This window comes from Bison bison, unplaced genomic scaffold, assembly GCF_000754665.1.
Source record: "Bison bison bison isolate TAMUID 2011002044 unplaced genomic scaffold, Bison_UMD1.0 scf7180017864328, whole genome shotgun sequence".
NCBI lineage: Eukaryota > Metazoa > Chordata > Mammalia > Artiodactyla > Bovidae > Bison > Bison bison.
Window position 1 is genome coordinate 3,648,073 of NW_011494900.1, and position 22,794 is coordinate 3,670,866.

General features: G+C 36.6%; 1 protein-coding gene across 3 annotated transcripts in view; it reads right to left on the reverse strand.

Moving 5' to 3' along the window:
* Nucleotides 1–8,757: 8,757 nt before the first annotated feature.
* Nucleotides 8,758–22,794, reverse strand: part of GPBP1 (GC-rich promoter binding protein 1) — a 65,367-nt gene continuing 51,330 nt past the window's right edge. For all 3 annotated transcript variants that reach the window (XM_010853491.1, XM_010853492.1, XM_010853493.1), the window contains 6 exons: nucleotides 18,064–18,248; nucleotides 17,318–17,458; nucleotides 15,346–15,513; nucleotides 14,703–14,890; nucleotides 11,415–11,517; nucleotides 8,758–9,727 (listed from right to left, as the gene is read on the reverse strand). In XM_010853491.1, coding sequence (XP_010851793.1) covers nucleotides 9,569–9,727; nucleotides 11,415–11,517; nucleotides 14,703–14,890; nucleotides 15,346–15,513; nucleotides 17,318–17,458; nucleotides 18,064–18,248 — 944 coding nt within the window. In that variant the 3' untranslated portion in view covers nucleotides 8,758–9,568. The remainder of the gene's footprint in view (nucleotides 9,728–11,414; nucleotides 11,518–14,702; nucleotides 14,891–15,345; nucleotides 15,514–17,317; nucleotides 17,459–18,063; nucleotides 18,249–22,794) is intronic.

The following is a 22,794-nucleotide window of genomic DNA, read 5'->3' on the forward strand; positions in this document are numbered from 1 at the left end:
ATTTACAATAGCCAGGAAGCAAATTAAATGTCCACTGGCAAAAGAATGGATTAAAAAAATATGGTAAATACATACACATAGGTCTTCCCTGTAGCCCAGACAATAAAGAATCTGCCTGTAGGAGAACCAGATTCAGGAAGATACTCTAAGAGACTGGAACCAGAGTGCGTGTGCGTGTCTATGTGTGTATCTGTATGTCTGTGTGTGTCCACTCCACTGTGTGTGTGTTGCTGCTTAGTTGCTATGTCATGTCCAACTCTTTGCATCCCCATGGACTGCAGCACACCAGGCTTCCCTATCCTTCATGAACTCCCATAGTTTGCTCTGATTCATGTTCGTTGTGTCAACAATGCCATCTAATTATCTCATCCTGTTGGCCCTTCTCTTCCTGCCCTCAATCTAGATAGTTATCTATATATTTAGATCTATATCTAAATATATAGATATCTATCTAGATATATACATACACATACAATGGAATATTAGTCATGAAAAAGAGAATGAAATCATGGCATTTGCAGTGACATGGATGGGCCTAGAGATTGTCATACTGAGTGCAAAGAAAAGAAATATACTGCTTATATGTGGAATCTAATAAAATGGTACAAATGAGCCTATTTACAAACCAGAAAGTCACAGATGTAGAAAACAAATTTATGGTTACCAAGGGGGAAGGCAGGAGAGTTGGGAAGGATAAATTGGAAGGTTGGGTTGATATATACACAACACTATAATAAAATACATAATTAGTACCTATTGTGTAGCACAGGGTACTCTACTCAAGGCTCTGTAATGATGTATATGGGAATAGAATCTAAAAAAAAGTGGATATATGTGTAACTGATTCACTTTGCTATTCAGCAGAAACACATTGTAAATCAACTATGCTCCAATAAAAAATTTTTAAATATTACAGAATCATAAACTTCTTAAAAGTTGATACCTATAATCTTAATTTTCTTGTGACCCAGACCTAGTAAGCTTGTCCCATGATCTAGTGTCCATTTAAGGGTAAACAGCTTTTAAAAAGTCATATTCCTCTCATCAAAATTCTCCACATTATCTCTGATCATCTTTAGCATCCTAGTAAAAGGATAAAACCTTGAGAGAAATAAACTCCAGCTTAAAATTATTTCTACAAAAAATGTCACTATTAAATGCAATTCTATTTTTAAAAATTTGAAAGTACTGAAGCCCACCTTTGTAATTAGTTGACAAGAATATGATTTACCACTAAAGTTTAATGACTGCATTTCAGAAAACTGGTAAACTTCTCCTTAGAGTAAAAAAAATATATATCAAGTTTAGTTCATAACTGAGTATAATGTCAAATAAATGAAGTAGAAAGGAAGTCAGTTTAGTAAGAACTCAACCAGTTGTTTTACACCACATATAACCATTTAGAATAGTTTCTGTTTAATCTAACATGTAACTTTAAAAAATATGTACTACATGCTTCAAAATCACTGCAGATGGTGACTGCAGCCATGAAATTAAAAGATGCTTGCTCCTTGGAAGCAAAGCTATGATCAACCTAGACAGCATATTAAAAAGCAGAGACATTACTTTGCCAACAAAAGTCTGTCTAGTCAAAGCTATGGTTTTTCCAGTAGTTATGTATGGATTTGAGAGTTGGACTATAAAGAAAGCTGAGCACTGAAGAACTGATGCTTTTGAACTGTGGTGTTGGAGAAGACTCTTGAGAGTCCCTTGGATTGCAAGGAGATCCAACCAGTCCATCCTAAAGGAAATCAGCCCTGAATATTCATTGGAAGGATTGATGCTGAACTTGAAACTCCCAATCCTTTGGCTACCTGATGTGAAGAACTTACTCATTTGAAAAGACCCTGATGTTGGGAAATATTGAAGGTTACCTGATGTGAAGAACTTACTCATTTGAAAAGACCCTGATGCTGGGAAATCAATTGAAGGTAGGAGAAGGGGACGACAGAGGATGAGATGGTTGGATGGCATCACCGACTCGATGGACAAGAGTTTGAGCAAGTTCTGGGGGTTTGGTGATGGACAGGGAAGCCCTGCAGGCCGCAGCCCACAGGGTTGCAGAGTTGGACACGACTGAGCGACTGAACTACATGCTACTGGGATCCTGTTGAATTACATGGTATTAACAGTAGTGATTAACAGCTAAAATTCATGAACACCTACTGGGTACCCAGGATTTACACTAGGTGTTAGTGATTCTCTTCATCCTTACAGTAATTCTACAGAAGAGATATTAACATCTCAAGAAGTTAACTATCTGGATTAAGATCAAAGCTCACATAAAGGGTAAAGCCAGGTTTCAAATCCAAGTGTGACTACTCTACCATACTGCATGTCAATACATTAGAATCTTTTTTAAGTTCTCTAGTAACACTAATGTGTAGACAAATTTGAGAACTACTATTACAGGGGGTCTTATGTATACCCAAGGGTTGGGTATACACTGCTGCCATTAAACATGCTACAGTAATGCCCTTCTAACATGATTTAACATTATGAATTTCAGTTTCAGATTAGGTTTCTACAAAACAAAGATTATAAATGGATAGGTAGAGTGAAATCTACAGGATAAATTAAATGTCAGCAAGTGATGAACTGCACAAGTAGTGATTAACTGCACTTTATATCTCATAAGGACAGAATTTCAATTAGAAAACCTTTTAAAGTAGATAAGTGAGTTATACATATTCTCAAGCCCTTAAGTAGTAACACTTTGGGTCCATGTGTCAGCAAACAAAACTACCTACTAAAATAATCAAAAGTTCTCTTGGGAGACCCATCATTTTTCTAAATTCTAGCATTCAGCCCTAAGGCAAATTTACATTAAGTAGCAAAATAGAATAATGGAAACTTCTTTACAGCCCTCGGAGATTTTAATGGATTTTGCTATTGCTTGAAATGTCCTGCTCACTCACTCCTGAAGAGCCAAGTAATGATTACAACCTCCAGAAATGTAACTGTTTTCAAAAGAAAAAATCATAATACCCACCTCTCACAATTAGTGATATTCTTATTTAAAAACCTAGCAATATATCCCTAGGCCTTCCCAGGTGGCGCTAGTGGTAAAGAACCCGCCTGCCAATGCAGGAGACATAACAGACGTGGGTTCAATCTGGTCAGGAAGATCCCCTGGAGGAAGGCATGGTAACCAGTATTCTTGCCGGGAGAATCGCATGGGCAGGTGGTACAAGTGGTCATAACCTGCCTGCCAATGCAGGAGACAGAGAGAGACGCAGGTTCAATCCAATCGGGAAGATCCCCTAGAGGAGGGCATGGCAACCCACTCCAGTATTCTTGCCTGGAGAATCCCATGGACAAAGGAGCCTGACAGGCTACAGTCCATAGGGCTGCAAAGAGTTGGACATGACTGAGGCAACTTAGCAGCAGAAGCAATATATTCCTAAATTTATATGGCAAAATAAAAACCTCACTTTAATGAAAAATTTCACAAGTACCTTTTCTAATCCAGGTAGCTGAATTCTAATAAAACACATTTAATAAAACATCTTTTACAAAGTTTTAGAGTAAGGGATTATGAATCATTTAGGCAGAATCTGAAGGTCAAGGTTAGTTATGTTTTGGGAGTCAGTAATATACACTTCCTATGTATAATCATAAAGGATAAATCAAATTCCTTATGATTATACAGTGGAAGTCAGAAATAGATTTAAGGGACTAGACCTGATAGAGTGCCTGAAGAACTATGGACAGAGGTTCATGACATTGTACAGGAGACAGGATCAAGATCATCCTCAAAAAAAAGAAATGCAAAAAACCAAAATGGCTGTCTGAGGAGGCCTTACAAATAGCTGTGAAAAGGTAAGCAAAAAGCTAAGGAGGAAAAGAAAGATATACCCATTTGAATGCAGAGTTCTACATAGCAAGGACAGATAAGAAAGCCTTCCTCAAAATCAATGCAAAGAAATAGAGGAAAACAACAGACTAGCAAAGACTAGAGATATCAAACTACTGCACAATTGCACTCATCTCACACACTAGTAAAGTAATGCTCAAAATTCTACAAGCCAGGCTTCAGCAATATGTGAACCGTGAACTTCCTGATGTTCAAGCTGGTTTTAGAAAAGGCACAGCAACCAGAGATCAAACTGCCAACATCTGCTGGATCATGGAAAAAGCAAGAGAGTTCCAGAAAAGCCTCTATTTCTGCTTTCTTGACTATGCCAAAGCCTTTGACTGTGCGGATCACAATCAACTGTGGAAAATTCTGAGAGATGGGAATACCAGACCACCTGATCTGCCTCTTGAGAAATTTGTACGCAGGTCAGGAAGCAACAGTTAGAACTGGACATGGAACAACAGACTGGTTCCAAGGCTGTATATTGTCACCCTGCTTATTTAACTTATATGCAGAATACATCATGAGAAACGCTAGACTGGAAGAAGCACAAGCTGGAATCAAGATTGCCAGGAGAAATATCAATAACTTCAGATATGCAGATGATACCACCCTTATGGCAGAAAGTGAAGAGGAACTCAAAAGCCTTTTGATGAAAGTGAAAGAGGAGAGTGAAAAAGTTGGCTTAAAGCTCAACATTCAGAAAACAAAGATCATGGCATCCAGTCCCATCACTTCATGGGAAATAGATGGGGAAACAGTGGAAACAGTGTCAGACTTTATTTTCTTGGGCTCCAAAATCACTGCAGATGGTGACCGCAGCCATGAAATTAAAAGACGCTTACTCCTTGGAAGGAAAATTATGACCAACCTAGATAGCATATTAAAAAGCAGAGACATTATTTGCCAACAAAGGTTCGTCTAGTCAAGGCTATGGTTTTTCCTGTGGTCATGCATGGATATGAGAGTTGGGACTGTGAAGAAGGCTGAGCGCCGAAGAATTGATGCTTTTGAACTGTGGTGTTGGAGAAGACTCTTGAGAGTCCCTTGGACTGCAAGGAGGTCCAACCAGTCCATTCTGAAGATCAACCCTGGGATTTCTTTGGAAGGAATGCTAAAGCTGAAGCTCCAATACTTTAGCCACCTCATGCAAAGTTGACTCATTGGAAAAGACTCTGATGCTGGGAGGGATTGGGGGCACAAGAAGGGGACAACAGAGGATGAGATGGCTGGATGGCATCACTGACTCGATGGACCTGAGTCTGGGTGACTCCAGGAGTTGGTGATGGACAGGGAGGCCTGGCATGCTGCGATTCATGGGGTCGCAGAGTCGGACATGACTGAGCGACTGAACTGAACTGAACTGAGAGATCTCTTCAAGAAAACTAAAGATACCAAGGGAACATTTCATGCAAAGATGGGCTCAATAAAGGACAGAAATGGTATGGACCTAACAGAAGCATTAGATATTAAGAAGTGTCAAGAATACACAGAACTATACAAAAAAGATCTTCATGACCCAGATAATGGCAATGGTGTGATCACTCATCTACAGCCAGACATCCTGGAATGTGAAGTCAAGTGGGCCTTAGGAAGTATCACTTCAAACAAAGCTAGTGGAGGTGATGGAATTCCAGTTGAGCTATTTCAAATCCTGAAAGATGATGCTGTGAAGGTGCTGCACTCAATCAGCCAGCAATCTGGAAAACTCAGCAGTGGCCACAGGACTGGAAAAAGTCAGTTTTCATTCCAATCCCAAAGAAAGGCAATGCCAAAGAATGCTCAAACTACCACACAATTGCACTCACCTCACACGCTAATGAAGTAATGCTCAAAATTCTCCAAGCCTGGCTTCGGCAATATGTGAACCATGAATTTCCAGATGTTCAAGCTGATTTTAGAAAAGGCAGAGGAACCAGGATTCAAATTGCCAACATCCACTGGATCATCAAAAAAGCAAAAGAGTTCCAGAAAAATGTCCACTTCTGCTTTATTGTCTATGCCAAAGCCTTTGACTGTGTGGATCACAGTTAACTGTGGAAAATTCTTCGAGAGAGAGGAATACCAGACCACCTGACCTGCCTCTTGAGAAACCTGTATGCAGATCAGGAAGCAACTGTGAGAAATGGACATGGAACAACACACTGGTTCCAAATAGGAAAAGAGTACGTCAAGGCTGTATATTGTCACCCTGCCTATTTAACTCATATGCAGAGTACATCATTAGTACAGAAACACTGGGCTGGACGAAGCACAAGCTGGAATCAAGATTGCCAGGAGAAATATCAATAACCTCAGATACGCAGATGACACCACCCTTATGCCAGAAAGTGAAGAACTCAAGAGTCTCTTGATGAAAGTGAAAGAGGAGAGTGAAAAAATTGGCTTAAAGCTCAACATTCAGAAAACTAAGATCATGGCATCTGGTCCCATCAGTTCATGGCAAATAGATGGGGAAACAGTGGCAAGTGTCAGACTTTATTTTTCTGGGCTCCAAAATCACTGCAGATGGTGACTGCAGCCATGAAATTAAGACGCTTACCCCTTGGAAGGAAAAGTTATGACCAACCTAGACAGCATATTAAAAAGCAGAGACATTACTTTGTCAACAAAGGTCCGTCTAGTCAAGGCTATGGTTTTTCCAGTAGTCACGTATGGATGTGAGAGTTGGGACTGTGAAGAAAGCTAAGCGCAAAAGAAGTGATGCTTCTGAACTGTGGTGTTGTAGAAGACTCTTGAGAGTCCCTTGGACTGCAAGAAGAGCCAACCAGTCCACCCTAAAGGAAATCAGGCCCGGGTGTTCATTAGAAGTGATGTTGAAGCTGAAACTCCAATATTTTGGCCACCTGATGTGAAGAGCTGACTCATTTGTAAAGACCCTGACGTTGGGAAAGACTGAAGGCAGGAGAAGGGACGACAGAGGATGAGACGGTTGGATGGCATCACTGACTCAATGGACATGGGTTTCAGTGGGCTCCGGGAGTTGGTGATGGACAGGGAGGCCTGGCGTGTTACGGTTCATGGGGTCGCAAAGAGTCGGACATGACTGAGTGACATTAGGATATTTAGGACATTAGTATTTAAACTTATCCTTAAGTAATTTTAAAATGCTTATGTAATCTTATTCTAACAAGAGTACAAACACTAGCCAAGAAATTTGAAATGTTTATAGACACCAAGCCCTTCAACATACTGTATTTTAATAAGGTATACCTGATGCTTTCAAATCTGATTTTTTTTAGCTCAACATTTCTATATTCATTTCAACTTTAATAAAAATATATTTATGGAAATAAGTTACCCTAATCCTGAATATAAGACAAGATACAGTTTTGGAAATGCTATTTAAAATCCATTAGCGTAAGAATTTTGCTCATTAAAAAAAGGCTGGGAAGAGGGGGTAGTAGTAGTAGTAAAAGGGGAAGATTACAATGGAGGAAACATAAAACTTCTCAGCGTGACATACATATTCAGTACCCTGACTCCAGCAATGGTTTCCACAAGGCAAAGATAAACTATATGCTTTAAATATGTAGTTTATGCCAATTTATACCACAATAAAGTGGTTGTAAAAAAGAACTTACCACAGAGAAACAGTTTGAAGCAATTAAAAGCAGTAACTTTTCCCCCCAGGCCTCCATGTCCTGGGTTTGACAATTTCACACTAGATGTACAATTTAACTAGTTTCCATAATACTCACGGGTTCCCTTTCAAACAATATAGTCCAAACTCTACCAGCTGCCCATATTTCAAAATCAAGTTTAAATCATGCTATGCTTTAAACATTCTATCAAAATAAAATACATCCATATGGCTCCATCTACTCCATAGCCAAACTGGTTAATGCTATCATTAAATACACAGAATAACCATACCATTGTATCTTACCACAATGGAAACATTCAATATCACAATATGTGAATGCACAATAAACAGTAACTGCTGAAAAATGAGACTTAAGGCAAAATTATCGGAAAGCAGAAAACGACAAAAAATTGAAAATTATAGAATCTTTTCAAAAAGCTATTTAGAAAACAATAAATTAATTTCAAACATAAACCACATTTTTCAGATCCCTTCGAGCTTGTGTTAGCAAATACAACTTGCATCTGATAAATTTTATTAAGCCATAAACCAAACAGTGCAATCTAAGGGTTCCAAAAACATTCGATACTGACAAAGCTTTGTTTCAGTTTCACTGTGGCTAATGCTACCATTCACTTTAAGTGATTAGACTGATTTATGGCATATTATATAATAAAAGCCTATATAAAAGATAAATTTTAAGATATATTTAATACTAATATCCACTTTAATCCATCCTCAGAAGTTCTGTGGAGGTGAAACTTGTGTTTTGTTTCAATTTCCCCATCACCAGCAGTCTCAACGTGAACCAAAAAATCTGGCTTCTGGTGAAAGCTGGGGATCCTGCAAAGGATTTCTAAAATGGAAAACAGCAAAAACACTGCAGCTTTCTGAGAAGACATCTTGAGGATGTTAAACATTTTTGCTTTCAGATTATGCTCTTTACAATCAGAATATATTTAAACATGGAAACGGGGTGGAAGAAGCTAAAAGCAAATGTGGGTAAACAAAATTAGAACAGTCAAAAATACTAAAAAAAGGAGAACAAAATTACTCTTACAGTGAGCAGTAAAGAGAAAATTCTATAATTAATGTGCAAATGAAAAATAAAGTGTCTTTTTTTTTTTACCATTCATTTAATAAACTTGTTAAGCAGTTGATAATAAAAGGGCTATTTTAAGTAGTTTTCTTTTTCTAAACTCAAAAGTAATCACCATAAAGAAATAAATAAAGTATAACTTTGTTTTAAAAAGTGAATAAACCACAATGTGTTTAGAGACCAATATCTTGAACACTACAGAGAACGACAATATTCTGAAAATCCAGTTTATTTTCCATGTGGACAGATCCAGTCAGTGTGATCAGTTTTCTGCATGTGTAATAATTTATCAAAATAAGTTTTCCCACAGACTCTTTTCCATCAACTCTGAAAATCCTGGTCTTACAACATACCCAAATAAAGCTCTTGAAAATCACCTCCTTAAATTTGGAAGAAAGTGTGGCAAGTCTTTCCTGTTATATTTACTGAACTACAAATGGCTAAAGAGCAATTTATGTTTTAAAACGTGACTAGCACAACAGTTGAGTTCAGGAAATTAACGTTTTAGTGCACTTTGCTCCAGTTTTAGCCAACATGCTACATTGTCCTTTTTTGACGAGGGGGAAGGCTGGGGACAGCGCCACACAAAGTGGACTTGAGGATTTCCATTGTACGAAAAGATATGACTCTGCAAGCAGAACAGTGTAAGCTGCCTTTTTTCTTAAGACCTGGACATTTTAAGACAGAAGCTTTGCAAAACATTACACAATTTTTTTATTATTAAATGAGAAACTCTCATTTGTTACATCGTCACATTGCTAGTCAGAGAAATGCTGCAGTGATGAAGAAAGTCAATGTTGGATCAACCAAAGTCCTCATTTCTACAACATTCATTTACAAAGAAATAATGTTCAACACAGCCCAACACAACATTCTTGGTTTTCTTCATATTGAAGTCCCCCAAAAAATCATCTTCTAATGGGGTATTTTACTACATAAATTATAGTTCTTCATTTTTACAATTCACCCCAAACTGTATGAGAGATGTATCACACTAAAATTTCTAAAGCTGTTAGGAAATCCTTCACACATCGTCGTCATCTGATGTGTCACTGCTACTTGTCTCTGTGTCGTCATTCTCAATAGTGGGTTTGAAAGTGCTGTTTTTCCAGGGTCCAAACTTGAAGTCACAGATCAGGCCATTTTTCAAAATACCATTTTTCCTCAGACCATTCTTCTGTAACTAAAATATCAACAAAAATAAACTGAATAAATAAATTATCCTCCAAGAGTTACTACAAACTAAGAATCCTCTAGTAATTAAACATAATCAAGAACACAGTAAAGGTAAATAGAACTCCACAGATTATGGTATCATTTCTGAAAAACTAGCTATATAGGTAATTATAGATCAAACCAATATAACAAAATATATCCTAGGAATAAATCACTACTCTTGGGAGAGCTGCATTTACAGCATACCAAACCATTTATATATATACACATATATATTCTAATGTTTTGGGGGGGGGGTGTGTGTGTGTGTGTATGTGTGTGTGTGTGTGTGTGTGTGTAGAGAGAGAGAGAGACAGAGAAAGAGACACTACTTATCAACCTATAGCCATGTAGATAGATATCTATACACCCATATTCACACAGCATTATTTACAACAGCCAAAAGGTGGAAGCACATCAAGTGTCCATCAACGGACGATGGATAAACAAAATGTGGTACATACACATATAATGGATTATTGTGTCTCGGAAAAAAGATATTCTGATTGACCCATGCTACAACATGGATGAACCCTGAAGATATTCTGCTAAGTAAAATAAGCCAGTCACAAAAGGACAAATACTGCATGATTTCACTTACATAAGGGGCTAAGGCAGTCAAATTCATAGAGACAGAAAGCAGAGTGGTTGTTTCCAAGGGTTGGGAGCAACAAGGAATGGAGTTATGGTTTAATAGGTACAGACGTTCAATTTTACAAAATGAAAAGAGCTCTGGAGGTGAGTGGTGGTAATATCTGCATAACAATGTGAATGTAGCTCAATGCCACAGAACTGTATGCTTAAAAATGATCTAAATGGTAAAATTTATGCTATTTGCATTTTGGCACAAATTTTTTTTAGGATGATGAATCTACTAATATAACTAATTTCCTCAAAAATTTCATTCAAAGCATGTGAAAAGTGTTTGGAAGATTATTAACATTAATAATACTTGAAAATCACTTCTGTATGACCAGAACTATTTTCAAAAAGTATAACGGATTTGAAAAAAAATTTGAAAAACTCCCTCAGATTTCCCTCAACTCTACCATACATCTAAGAAACACTCCCTGGTGGCTCAGTGGTACAGAATTCACCTGGCAACACAGCAGATCAGGTTTGATCCCTGGGTTGGGAAGATGACCTGGAGAAGGAAATGGGAACCCACTCCTATATTATTGCCTGGGAAATTCCATGGACAGAGGAGCCAGAATGGCTATAGTTCACTGGGTCAAGAGTCGGACACGACTTAGCAACTAAACAACACAGTTGCAAAAAAGCAACTATGCAGACATTAAAATATATATAAGATGTTATAGGATATCAAAATTCCTGTGCCAAGAAAAGGATAAAAGTGAAAGTACATTTGAGAAAGCTACTGTTGTTTTCTACTTATCACCAAGTCATTTTTTAAATGCCTGGAAAATGATAAATCAGACACATTCTTTACACTAATTTCTAAGTACTGTGGATCCATGGATTTAAAGAAATTAGCCTTGAAGACCTATTTAAAACAAAGGCAAATCTGACCTATAATGTGATGCTCAACAAATCCCTAAATAAAACTATCTTACCCCTTAAAAATGCTTAGTTATATGTTGTTCTGATTAAGGAAGGGCTATTTTTAAAGTGAGCTTACATGATTCAGTTCTTACCTGTTCACTAATAACCTGGAATTCTCTCATTTCATCCTCAGTTAAGGGTGCACATGTTTCATCATTTTCACTGTCTTCTTGCCAACCCATCTCCTTTAACAATCTGGAAAGGGGAAATGAATACATTTAATTTAGAATTTCACCCAAATTAAGTCCATATTTTATATTATGTGCAAGAAAATATGATCCATTATACAAAGTCCACACAAAAGATGTTATGTGCAAGAAAATATGATCCATTATATGCAAGAAAATATGATCCATTTTTTATATTTTATATTTTGTGCAAGAAAATATGATCCATTATACAAAGTCCACACAAAAGATGTTAGGGTTTATGCTTTAAATATCTTTCTGAAAATGAATAGGTAAGATTATGCCCAATAAACTGTTTTAAATAATAAGATCAGAATGAAATGCCTAATTACTTTATCTTTGGTGTAAGAGGTTCTCTAAGGCTGGAAACCTGCAAAAGGTTCTTTAGGATAAAAACTGAAGAAAATTTGCTAAATTCTTACACTAAAAGTAGAAGCAATACACCTCCCCATTTTCTTTAGGGCCACTACAGTTCATCATGTTCTTAGCTATTCATTAGGTTTTCTACTTGTTTTTTTTTTTTTTTAATAATTACATCCCTTAAGCACTTGTTACTCCTTTTTATACCTAACTCATTTTTCAAACTGAACCTGTCACAAACTGACTACTCTGTAGATCTTTACACACTGTCAAACAATCTCATAAAAAATCAGTGCTCAGAGACTTGAAATATACCCACAATTTCACCTAAAGCCTTTGACTATGTGGAGCACCACAAACTGTAGAAAACTCTTAAAAGAGATGGGAATACTAGACCATCTTACCTGTTTCTTGAGAAACCTGTATCCAGGTCAAGAAGCAACAGTTACAACCTTTTTATGGAACAACTGACTGGTTCAGGATTAAGAAAGGAGTACAACAAGGCTGTTTATCGACATCCTGTTTATTTAACTTATACACAGAGAACATCATGCGAAATGGCGGGCTGGACGAGTTACAAGCTAGAATCAAGACTGCCAGGAGACATAGCAACAACCTCAGATATGCGAATGATAATGGCAGAAAGTGAACAAGAACTAAAGAACCTCTTGATGAGGGTAAAGGAGAGTGAAAAAGCAGGCTTAAAACTCAGTATTATAAGAATTAAGATCGTGGCATCTGGTCCCATCACTTCATGGTAAATAGAAGGGGGAAAAGGTGGAAGCAATAACAGATTTCCTCTTCTTGGGCTATAAGATCACTGTGGACGGTGACTGCAGCCATAAAATTAAAAGACAATTGCTTCTTGGCAGGAAAGCTATGACAAACCTAGATAGTACAGTAAAAAGCAAAGACATCACTTTGCTGATAAGGTCCATATAGTCAAGATTAGGGTCCTTCCGGTAGTCATGCATGGATTTGAGAGCTGGATGATAAAGGCAGAGTGGTAAAGAATCGATGCCTTCAAATTGTGGTGCTAGATAATGCTCTTGAGAGTCCCTTGGAGAGCAAGGAGATCAAGCCAGTCAATCTTAAAGGAAATCAACCCTGAATACTCATTGGAAGGACTACTGCTAAAGCTCTAATACTTTGGCTACCTGATGCGAACAGCCAACTCATTAGAAAAGACCCTGCCTGATGCTGGGAAAGAGTGAAAGCAGGAGAAGGGGGCACCAGACGATGAGATGGCTGGATGGCATCACTGACTCAATGGACATGAGTTTGAGCAAACTCCAGGAGACAGTGAAGGACAAGGAGTGCTGCAGTCCATGGGGTTGTGAACTCGGACATGACTTGGCAACTGAACACCACCACACTATACCCACATTTTATAGATCAAGAACCATGATCATGTAAGTAAAAAATTTTGCCTACTTGATAGCAAAGAAGCAGAATTCTGGTTTTCTGCCTCCCAAGTTAATATACACTGCACCAAACTCTGTGGCCTCTGGACTAAACCCACACTTAGGAACAGATCATAACAGTGATCTGCACTGTCCCTTTTCATTAGCATTTCTTCTCATTCTCTTTCAAACTATTATCAAATCACTCTAATACCACTTTCACAATGACCATCCTCTGCCAAATATTTTCAACAGCTCCCCAATTCCTAAAAGAGCAAACTCCGTAACACACAATGACCACAAATTCAAATTCCTTAGAGAAAGCACAGCACTAGAAGTGGAAGACCTGGGTCACAAATCCTACTCTATCAAAAACTAGGTATAAGACAGAGCTCCTTCTTCATCTAAAGCATTCAGAGTTTGACTAGATCTCTAAGATCCTGTCTTTGCAATGTATCTCTAACTCAATTTAGGACTCCACACTCTTGTCAAGTTATGCTATACATCACCCCTAAAACAAACCATGCATGTATTCTATTCTAAACATCCTTTCATACCCCCATTTAAAAATGACTACCCAGTACCCTTGCCTGTATTGTCTCAGCCTTTAAGATTTAATTTAGGTCCCAATTAAAACTTTCTAACTGGTACTCAAGCCATAATGCTATCTAACCCCAAATCCCTTTGAATTTTTCTGGCACTCAATTCTATTAAATCATTTGGTACTTAGACAAGGTAACAATTACCTCTCTGATGTTGAAACTATCCTCAATATTTTGATGATATACTGAAATTTGTTAATAACTAGTAATATATATGCCAAATTATTTCATTTTAAATTTTAATTTACGCATTTGAACAAAAAAGTCATCCATGAGAACTGTATCACTGATACCTAACTTTTTAAATCAAGCAACATGAGTACTTAAATATGTATGTAACTTAAGAAAGTTTACAGGGAGGTCCCTAGTGGTCTAGTGGTTAGGATTAACGCTTTCACTATTGTGGGCTGGGTTCAATCCCAGGTCCGGAAACATATCCCACAGCCCTCCCCCTCGCTCCCCGCCAAGAGATTTACAGAAAATCTGAAGCCATGGAAAATAAATAGCACTCAATTTTCAGAGAAACACATTACAATATGGATGAACCTTGAAAGTATTACTGAAAGTAGACTGGTGGTTACCCAGGAAAGAGAGTAACAATGAGGTGTAACTGTAAATGAGCATGGGGTTTCTTTATGGAGTGAAAGAAATGTTCTGAAATTAGACTGTGGTGACAGCTACACAACTTCAAATATACCCAAAATTAATGAACCGAGTAAAAAAATTAAGAGTGTATATAAATTATATCTCAATGAAGTTGTTTAAAAAAAATCAATTTTCCATGTAAAATCAAAAGTTTGGGTAGAGAAAAATGTAAAAACACTGACCTGTGTTCTGCTTCAAGTGAACTAGAAAGAACATCAGTCTGTGGGAAGGCTGAAGACCGAATGATCTGTTGGGAAATTACTGAGGCATTGCCATTCTCTTGTGGAATTTCATTTTCATCAAAGTTTCGGTTTATATCCCTTTCTTGGTGAGTACTATTGCTGTTATGCAAATTAAATGAGTCGTCATCCTGATTTTCGAAGAGTTAAAAAAAAATTAGAGAATAGTTATTAAAAAAGGAAACTTTAATAGATCCTGGTTAGATTTTCATGGATAAAACATAACTGTAATGTTTATATAATCATGTAGAAAACAGTTTCGTAAGATGTAAAACTAAGTTGTGAAGGCAACTTACTAACTTCAAGTATTCACATCTATTCAACCAAAAATTAAAAGGACAAAGGCAGGCAAGATGGGGAAAACCAAAAATACAAATATGAACAGCAATCTTTTAAATTTCATTTTTGCACATCAACTAGAGTAAGAAAAATCTATTAAGAAAGGAATTCATTATTTATGCAAATAGCTAACTAGGCCTTGCTTTCATAAATATAAAAATATTCAAAGATCCTAAATAATATCTGTCCAACTATTCCAATGACATGCTAATGTCAAGCCCAAGAATTACACTACAGGTTCAATTACCTTTTCTGAGCCTACATGGCTTTCATCTTCATGTTCCTCTTCCACTCTGTCCCTTTTCAATGCTTTCAAAAACTCACTCTTTTTATCTGTGCGCATTCGTGTCAGTTTGGTTAGACGAGGCTGCTGATTAAGTTTGTCAACAGGTGAAGAAGAATTTGAGCGATTACACTAAGAAAAAAATTTAGAATGTTGATAAATACATAGAGAACTAATATCAACATAAAGTTCACAACTATAATGACTTTCTATTTCACTTTCTTCACAATATACAAAATTGATTTTAAATTGTATTTTCTCCTATCCTTGTTATTTTTAATCTATCGCACTGAATGACTAAATATAAAATCTTTCTTATCTGAGAAACAAAGTCTGATAATACTAAGACCTATGATTCTAAATTAGGAGTTTTAAATACTATTTTATAAAATGGATCCTGAAATTGTTTAAATATTTTTATATATATTTTTTAAAAAGCAGTTTTTAAAACTGTGTTCCACAGAGTTCGAAGGTTCTAATAATAGTTTCCAAAACGAACTAGTATAATTATTTATGCACAGGTACACTAAGGGTTTATCATATAGAATTTCACAAGGGAAGTTTTGTGGAAGAGCAGAGGAGCGTGGTAAAGGGACTTGTATTGGAGTCCTTTTATTTTTCATATATTGAGAGTGGAATACAGAAGGAAAGAGAATGTTGGAATTCTGTGTCACAGGAATTTTAAGCCTTGGGAATACATCAAAATGCTTAACTTAGCAATAACATCTGCAGACTATAATGAATTGAAGCCACAATTAACCAGCTGGTAATGTGGGTCCTTCTAGCACAGCTCTAAAATTCTATGACTGAGAACTAGTCAATGAGGGGTTATAATATTCCATTATAGTACCCAGAACAATCTCAGTTATTACAATATAGTCACAAGTGTCTTTTGTCCCTGAACTGGTCAGGAAAGTCCCTCATCTAAAAGTTTCAGAAAGCTGGCCAAATGAGAAAGAAATGTGTAAGCTATTAAGTATTCAAAGTCAGTAAATATACATCTTTCTCTCTTCTTCCTCCTCTCCATCCTGAGTGTTGATACTAATAAAATGTCCATAATCCCCAAAAGAAGAGTATATAAATCCTGATTTTTTAGTCAAGGTTTAATCCTACATCATAGCATAACTTTATGACAAAAGTAAAAACATCTGTTTTCATAATTCTTTTCTTAAAAACTACTCTTTCTGGGGCTTCCCTGGTAGCTCAGTGGTAAAGAACCCACCTGCCAAGCAGGAGACGTGGGTTCGATCTCTGGGTTGGTTAAGATCCCCTGGAAAAGGAAATGGCAAACCACTCCAATATCCTTGCCTGGGAAATCCCATGGACAGAGGAGTCTGGTGGGCTACATCTATGGGGTCATGAAGAGTTGGACACAGACTTAGCAGGAGACACGGGTTCCACCCCGATCTAGAAGATTCCACATGCCGAGGAGCAACGACACGTGTGCACCACAACTATTGAGCCTGTGTTCAAGAGCCCAGGAGTTCCAACTACTGAGCCCACATACTGCAAACACTGATGCCTAAGCACCCTAGAGCACGTGCTCCACAAGGGAAACCCAGGCACTGCAACTAGAGAGTATCCCCCGCTTGTCAAAACTCAAGAAAAGCCTGTATAGAAGTAAGACCCAGCAGAACCAAAAATAAATACTTTAAAAACTCCTTCTGGTTAATGGGTTACACATGTTTATTTTACCATAGAATTTTCTACACTTTAGGTTATTTGGACGTTGTGTTAGAAATTTTTTAAATTAATCCTCCTTAAATTGCAAAATTAGTTAGCAAACAGAGAGAAGTATCTGAATTCTAGAAGAACTAAAGTCTCTTACTTTAATGAATTTGTTCAATGAATCTATGCCTTTTGTTCACTGTTAATTAAATTACCATGATTGAGATACGTTTGGCTTCTCAGGACTACTTTTCATTAAATGCCATACCTCTTTCACTGAAGTTGTTGATGGACTAAAATTCTTGGCAGTTGATTTAAAAGCATTAAAGTTGCCAACACCGTATGTAGACTCATGAGGGAAAGAAGTCCCAACTTTATTTTCTTTAGTTTGGCTTTTCCATTGTGTAGGCTAAAGAAAAAACACACAAACATTAATTAATGTGTATCTAAACAGATTACATAGAGGAAAGAGAGAACAAAATGAATAACTATAAAATAAAGATGACTAAATATGACTTAAAAAAACAATTATTTTGTATCTTAATCATTTCTACATGGTTCTCTCTTCTTTTTTTTAAACAAATAAAATCAAAATCTGGTATTCAGATAAAACATTTAACTACCTTGCCTTTTTTCCAACTTTTATAAACCTTAAGTTAGGTTTCCTTTGCCTAATACCAAGAGAACACAAGTGAGAGTTTCAAAAGCCTAAAACTGAAGATGAAGGACAGCATTTTATACCATTATTAAGCAAATATATCACAGACCCATCTGGCAAACACGTATTTACAGATTTCATTTACTACTGACTACTAAAACAAGAAAACATACACAGACAAACACACAAACCACTTAAAAGATAATTAAGGATACACAATGGCCCAACACTTTCCACTGAGAAATCAGCAGCCCATCAATACCCTCCCCACTTTGATGTGAATTTTTCAACATTTGGCCAAAGTAACTCAGTTGATATCAACCTGTAACTTGCATGTTAAACAATTTAGAACTTACTTTTGTAGGTGGAGCAGCAGGTTTAGGAACTAAGCCTTTATAAACACTTGGACCAGTCCCATTCTTAACTGGCTGTGACTGAAGATTTCCTACTACTGGGAATCCAGATAGTTGTAAGTCTTTTGTATTACCTTTCTTAATGACCAGCATCCTTTGAGTTCTAGATTTAGGATTCGGGGGATATTCTGTATAAATAAAGCACGAGCAACAGTTATACAGTTTAGATTTTAGCATAAAATTAAATCACCAAAGAAAAGCATATTCCAAACTTTACTATATTTAAAAATAACAGCTGCTTCTTGGATAAAATGACTAAGCTATGTAAGTATGAATTATATCCTTGCTTGAGAAATAAAGCTTCAACAATCATCAGACCACAGCAAGGAACTGAGCAATGTCAAGTAACATTCAGAGATGAATTCAGTTAGATAGTAGCCTAGAATGCTATGACCAAGCCAAAATTAATTACATTTGAGTATATTTTTAGATTATAAATTTCATCCTAACAAGCTCTTAAGACTTGAAATACAAGATACATTTTCCTCTTTTCTATTTTGAAAAGAGTTTTCCTAATTCTTTTTATTTCATTCATAAAATTACTACCAATAAGAAAGGATCTACAGTCCCTCTATTTCTAAATTCCTGCTTAATTTATGACGAATGAAAAAGGGAACTATGTTTTCACAATACCAGTTCATTCAAATATTTACTAGCCATCCAAACTAAACTGAAGGCATTGTGCAAGCTGTAGGGGATCCAACTCAATCTTTGCTTCTCAAGATTATACTAGAAAGATTTTCTCAAGACAACTGAATTTGCTAAAATATGAAATATAACTTCTAGAGTTTAATCAGTTAATGTGTAACCAAACAGTTAATGTGTAATTAAACAGGTGTTACAATGAGCACGTTCCCAACAATGGCAGTGACATGTCTTTCTGCCTACAGAAATACTCTGAAAGCCATCAGTTTCGCCACTGAAGAGTTTTGAAGAAAAGAATTAACTGGAAACAAAACTGCAGAAAATGTAAATTAAAATTAGTTTAAGATATGATCCTATGAAACAGTGAGTAATACAAATGTACATAATGATGGCCTACATCAAACAAACTTTCTACTGATTTATCTCAGAAACTAAACAAGGACTACTAGGGATACAGAGGCATTCTCAAAGTCCCTCTGAAACTTAACTCTTCAAACTACAGAGCTGATAAAGTAGTTCATTTATTGTAATGCTAAAAAAATAAAAGAACCTGAGAATTCCCTGGTGGTCCAATGGTTAGGACTCAGTGCTTTCACTGCACAAGCCCTGTGGTATAGCAAAAACAAGCAAACAAATGAAAAAACATACCACCCAAGAACCTAAAGCAACTGAGAAAAGATTCATCTTTCTGAAAGTTAAACACTGAAAGTTTATCTACTAGGGCAAACATTCCAACTTCTCAGCTACCTACAAAGGCCCAAGATATGAAGGCTAAGAAAAATATTTTCAGGCACACAAAGACACTAATTACATCACCAGTATATAGTTTTTCTGAAAAACTAACACACTGAAGTCAAAACGAAAATGAAGAATAATGTTCTTACACAGAGATCCAATGAAGAACATTAGAAATAGTGCTGAACAATTTTAAGTTTTACGATTACTTCTGGTAAGCAGAAGGTGACACCATAAATAAAATAATAAAAAGACTCCTGAAATTACCAATTCTTTAAATTAGAATATAAGAGAAAATCTTAACAGTCTAGTACTCAAAATCTAAGTTAATGAACCTCAAGAATCTGAGGGATGACTGACTGATGCTGGGAAATGCAAAAAATCTAAGTCTCTAAGGTCTGATCTCAGAAAAATCCAAGTGCTGAAGTAGGAGGTGGTCTTATCTGTGCACCACAATAAGTTCATATATGACTGGCAAAGACTTCTATTCCAATATCGTCAATTAAGCACACAAGTTTATCTTCCTTCCCTTTTAGATCCTTATGTTAAAATTATCATAATGAGTGTTAGTCGCTCAGTCACATCTGACTCTTTGCAACCCCAAGGACTGTAGCCCGCCAGGTTCATCTGTCCATGGGATTCTCCAGGCAAGAATACTGGAGTGAGTTGCCATTCCCTTCTCCAGGGGATCTTCCCGACCCAGAGATTTAACCCAGGTCTCCTGCATTGCCTGCAGGCAGGTTCTTTACCATCTGAGCTACCAGGAAGCCCCCCAAACTATGCGGGAGTAAACAAATACAGCAATGAAGAACAGGAGGAGGTTCCTCAGCAATGAATGATATCAACCCATATTTCTAGAGAGTAAATAAAGTAAAGAAACTTCAGCTTAGTGTGTGCACAAAGAACTCAACAGCTGAGGAGGAGACTAATTTCCGCTGTAGAGTGGATTGTAGAGTGGGACTTGGAAATGCCATATAAAGCAAAAGGAGGAAATCAAATCTTTTCAGACAAAAGTTAATCACCAAGAAAAGTAAAGTAAATCTACTAAAGTAAAATCTTTACTAAAGCAAATCCTAAACAATGCACTTTAGGGAGAAGTAAATGATTTCACATTGAAGGCTGAGGATACAAGATAAGAAATAATATTTTTGTACATAAGTCATCACTGATCAAAAATAGAAGACAGAAGAGGAGAACAGATAAGCACGCAGGGATGATTAAGCCTCAATATAATTTCTGAATACAAAGTTCACCTTTCCTAAAACTGGATTTCTAGATACCTAAGAAATACTTTCACAGTTTCCTCAAAGAGGTCTTTGGTGCAAAGAATGAAAGGAAATCCTACAAAGAAAGATGAAGCCTAAGAAATCAATCACAGACAAGAGGTAGTAAAGTAAAAGATAATAAATGTACCTAAAAGATGATGAAAGGGACTGGGAGGAAAAAGAAAGCAGACACAGTGCTGATTTACTTACTAAGCATTCATATTCAAGTAGTACAGAAATTAAGACCATGTGCTTTTGTACCAGATTTACAGAATTTTGATACCTGCTCCAACATCACTAGTTAATCTCATCTATAAAATGAAAAACAACAGTTCTTGTCTCAAGAGTTACAGTGAAATGGTCTCTTTAAAGAAAAATGTCCAGAAAAGTCATATACAATCTCCACTGTAATAGGTAACTGTATTTCAAATTAAAGGTGTCTTTTTGAAGAATTTTAAACCTAAAATTTAAACTGAACAACCACAAGAGTATAGAAGATGAGAAAAATTACAACAGAAATAAACAAAATAAAGACTAACCTATATCATATATATCTATGCTGAACACACTACATAAACCTGCCTGCTTAACAAGAAATGTGTCCTTAGTCTGATGGGCCAGGATGGCATGGCGGCCGCCAGCAGAGGTGTTCACCTGGTGAAGTGTTCCCAACTGTGTGTGCCACCAGTGTCTGTGTCCTCAGGGTGAGCTGCAGGCAATTCCCACCAGCCTTCCCTGCTGCTCTGGGAGACTCTCCAAGAGCAGCAGATGCTGGTTATTGAACTGCTGGTATCATGAGACTGGCTGACCAAAATTGAGAATTCAGACTTCAGAATCCCTACTTTTTGATAAGCGCTCAAATTAAGGTGTTAAACATCAATACAAGAACACAGGAGCCAAAAAGACGAGTGGGGAAGAGGTCTGAGGGAGGGGGAGAAGGAAGGAAGAAGGGAAACAGGAAGAATGGGAAAGCTGGTTCTTGATGGTAATATCACATCTAAACAATAGCAAAGGTGATGGCAGCACTAGTAACTTAAATCTGCATCATTTCTATTACTTATAAACTGGTTTATCTATTCATAGATTATCTCTACAAATTCTCCTGACATGAACCTTCTGAGCTAGGTGCTGAATCTGTTGGATTCAAACAGTATCCAATAACTCCTTCTATATTTTCTTCACTTTATCAACTGGTAAACTTCCTGAAAAAGATTCAAACTGCTCATTTTTTTTTTAAAGAGAAAATCTATGCATTGATGAAAGACAGTAACACTTATAAGGAAGAATTAGTGACTTCGGTGACTTCCTTCTATAAATCATATATGCTTACTTATCAAGCTCATATAAAGCAAATATTCAAATTGCCTTCAAAATACCTAAAGGCAAATATGAGTTGTGGATTTTCATTTCATTACTTCCTTCTATCCTCACCAACAACTGTAATCTGATGATACCTGGCTTTAAATATTGTTTTATCATCTTGTTATTTCATGCTCTCCCAGTATCTTTGAATGTTGTAGTAAGTTTTGTTCCTTAAATACAAAGCCAATAGTGGAGGGGAGAGGCTCAATCTTTTGAAGAAAAATTAGAATTAAAACACTGCCACGTATAATACAAAGTAAGTTGGCCACACGCATAAGTCAGAGCTGACATCTCAATTCCTTATTCTCTTTTCTGTTTTCATGCTCTCCATACAGTTGGCTTATATTCTGAGTCAATCAGTTTTCACTTTTATTTTTGAATCTATCACTTTTCATCTTTTTGTAAATCTATAAGAATCTTCCTCACTTACTAGATTTGAACTTAATTAGCTAACTCATATTAAACAGCTGTTAACATGATCAAGGATACCAATTTAATAGACAACTTAATATTAACAATGCTTTTCTCATTAGTATTAGCATAGTGCTCCATCCTCATCTCAGAGACAAGAAAATTCACTGAGATTAAGTAACCTTCCCAAAGTCTAAATAACTAAAAAGTAAAAGACCTAATGTTAGCACCCAGAACTATCTGATAATGCACTTAA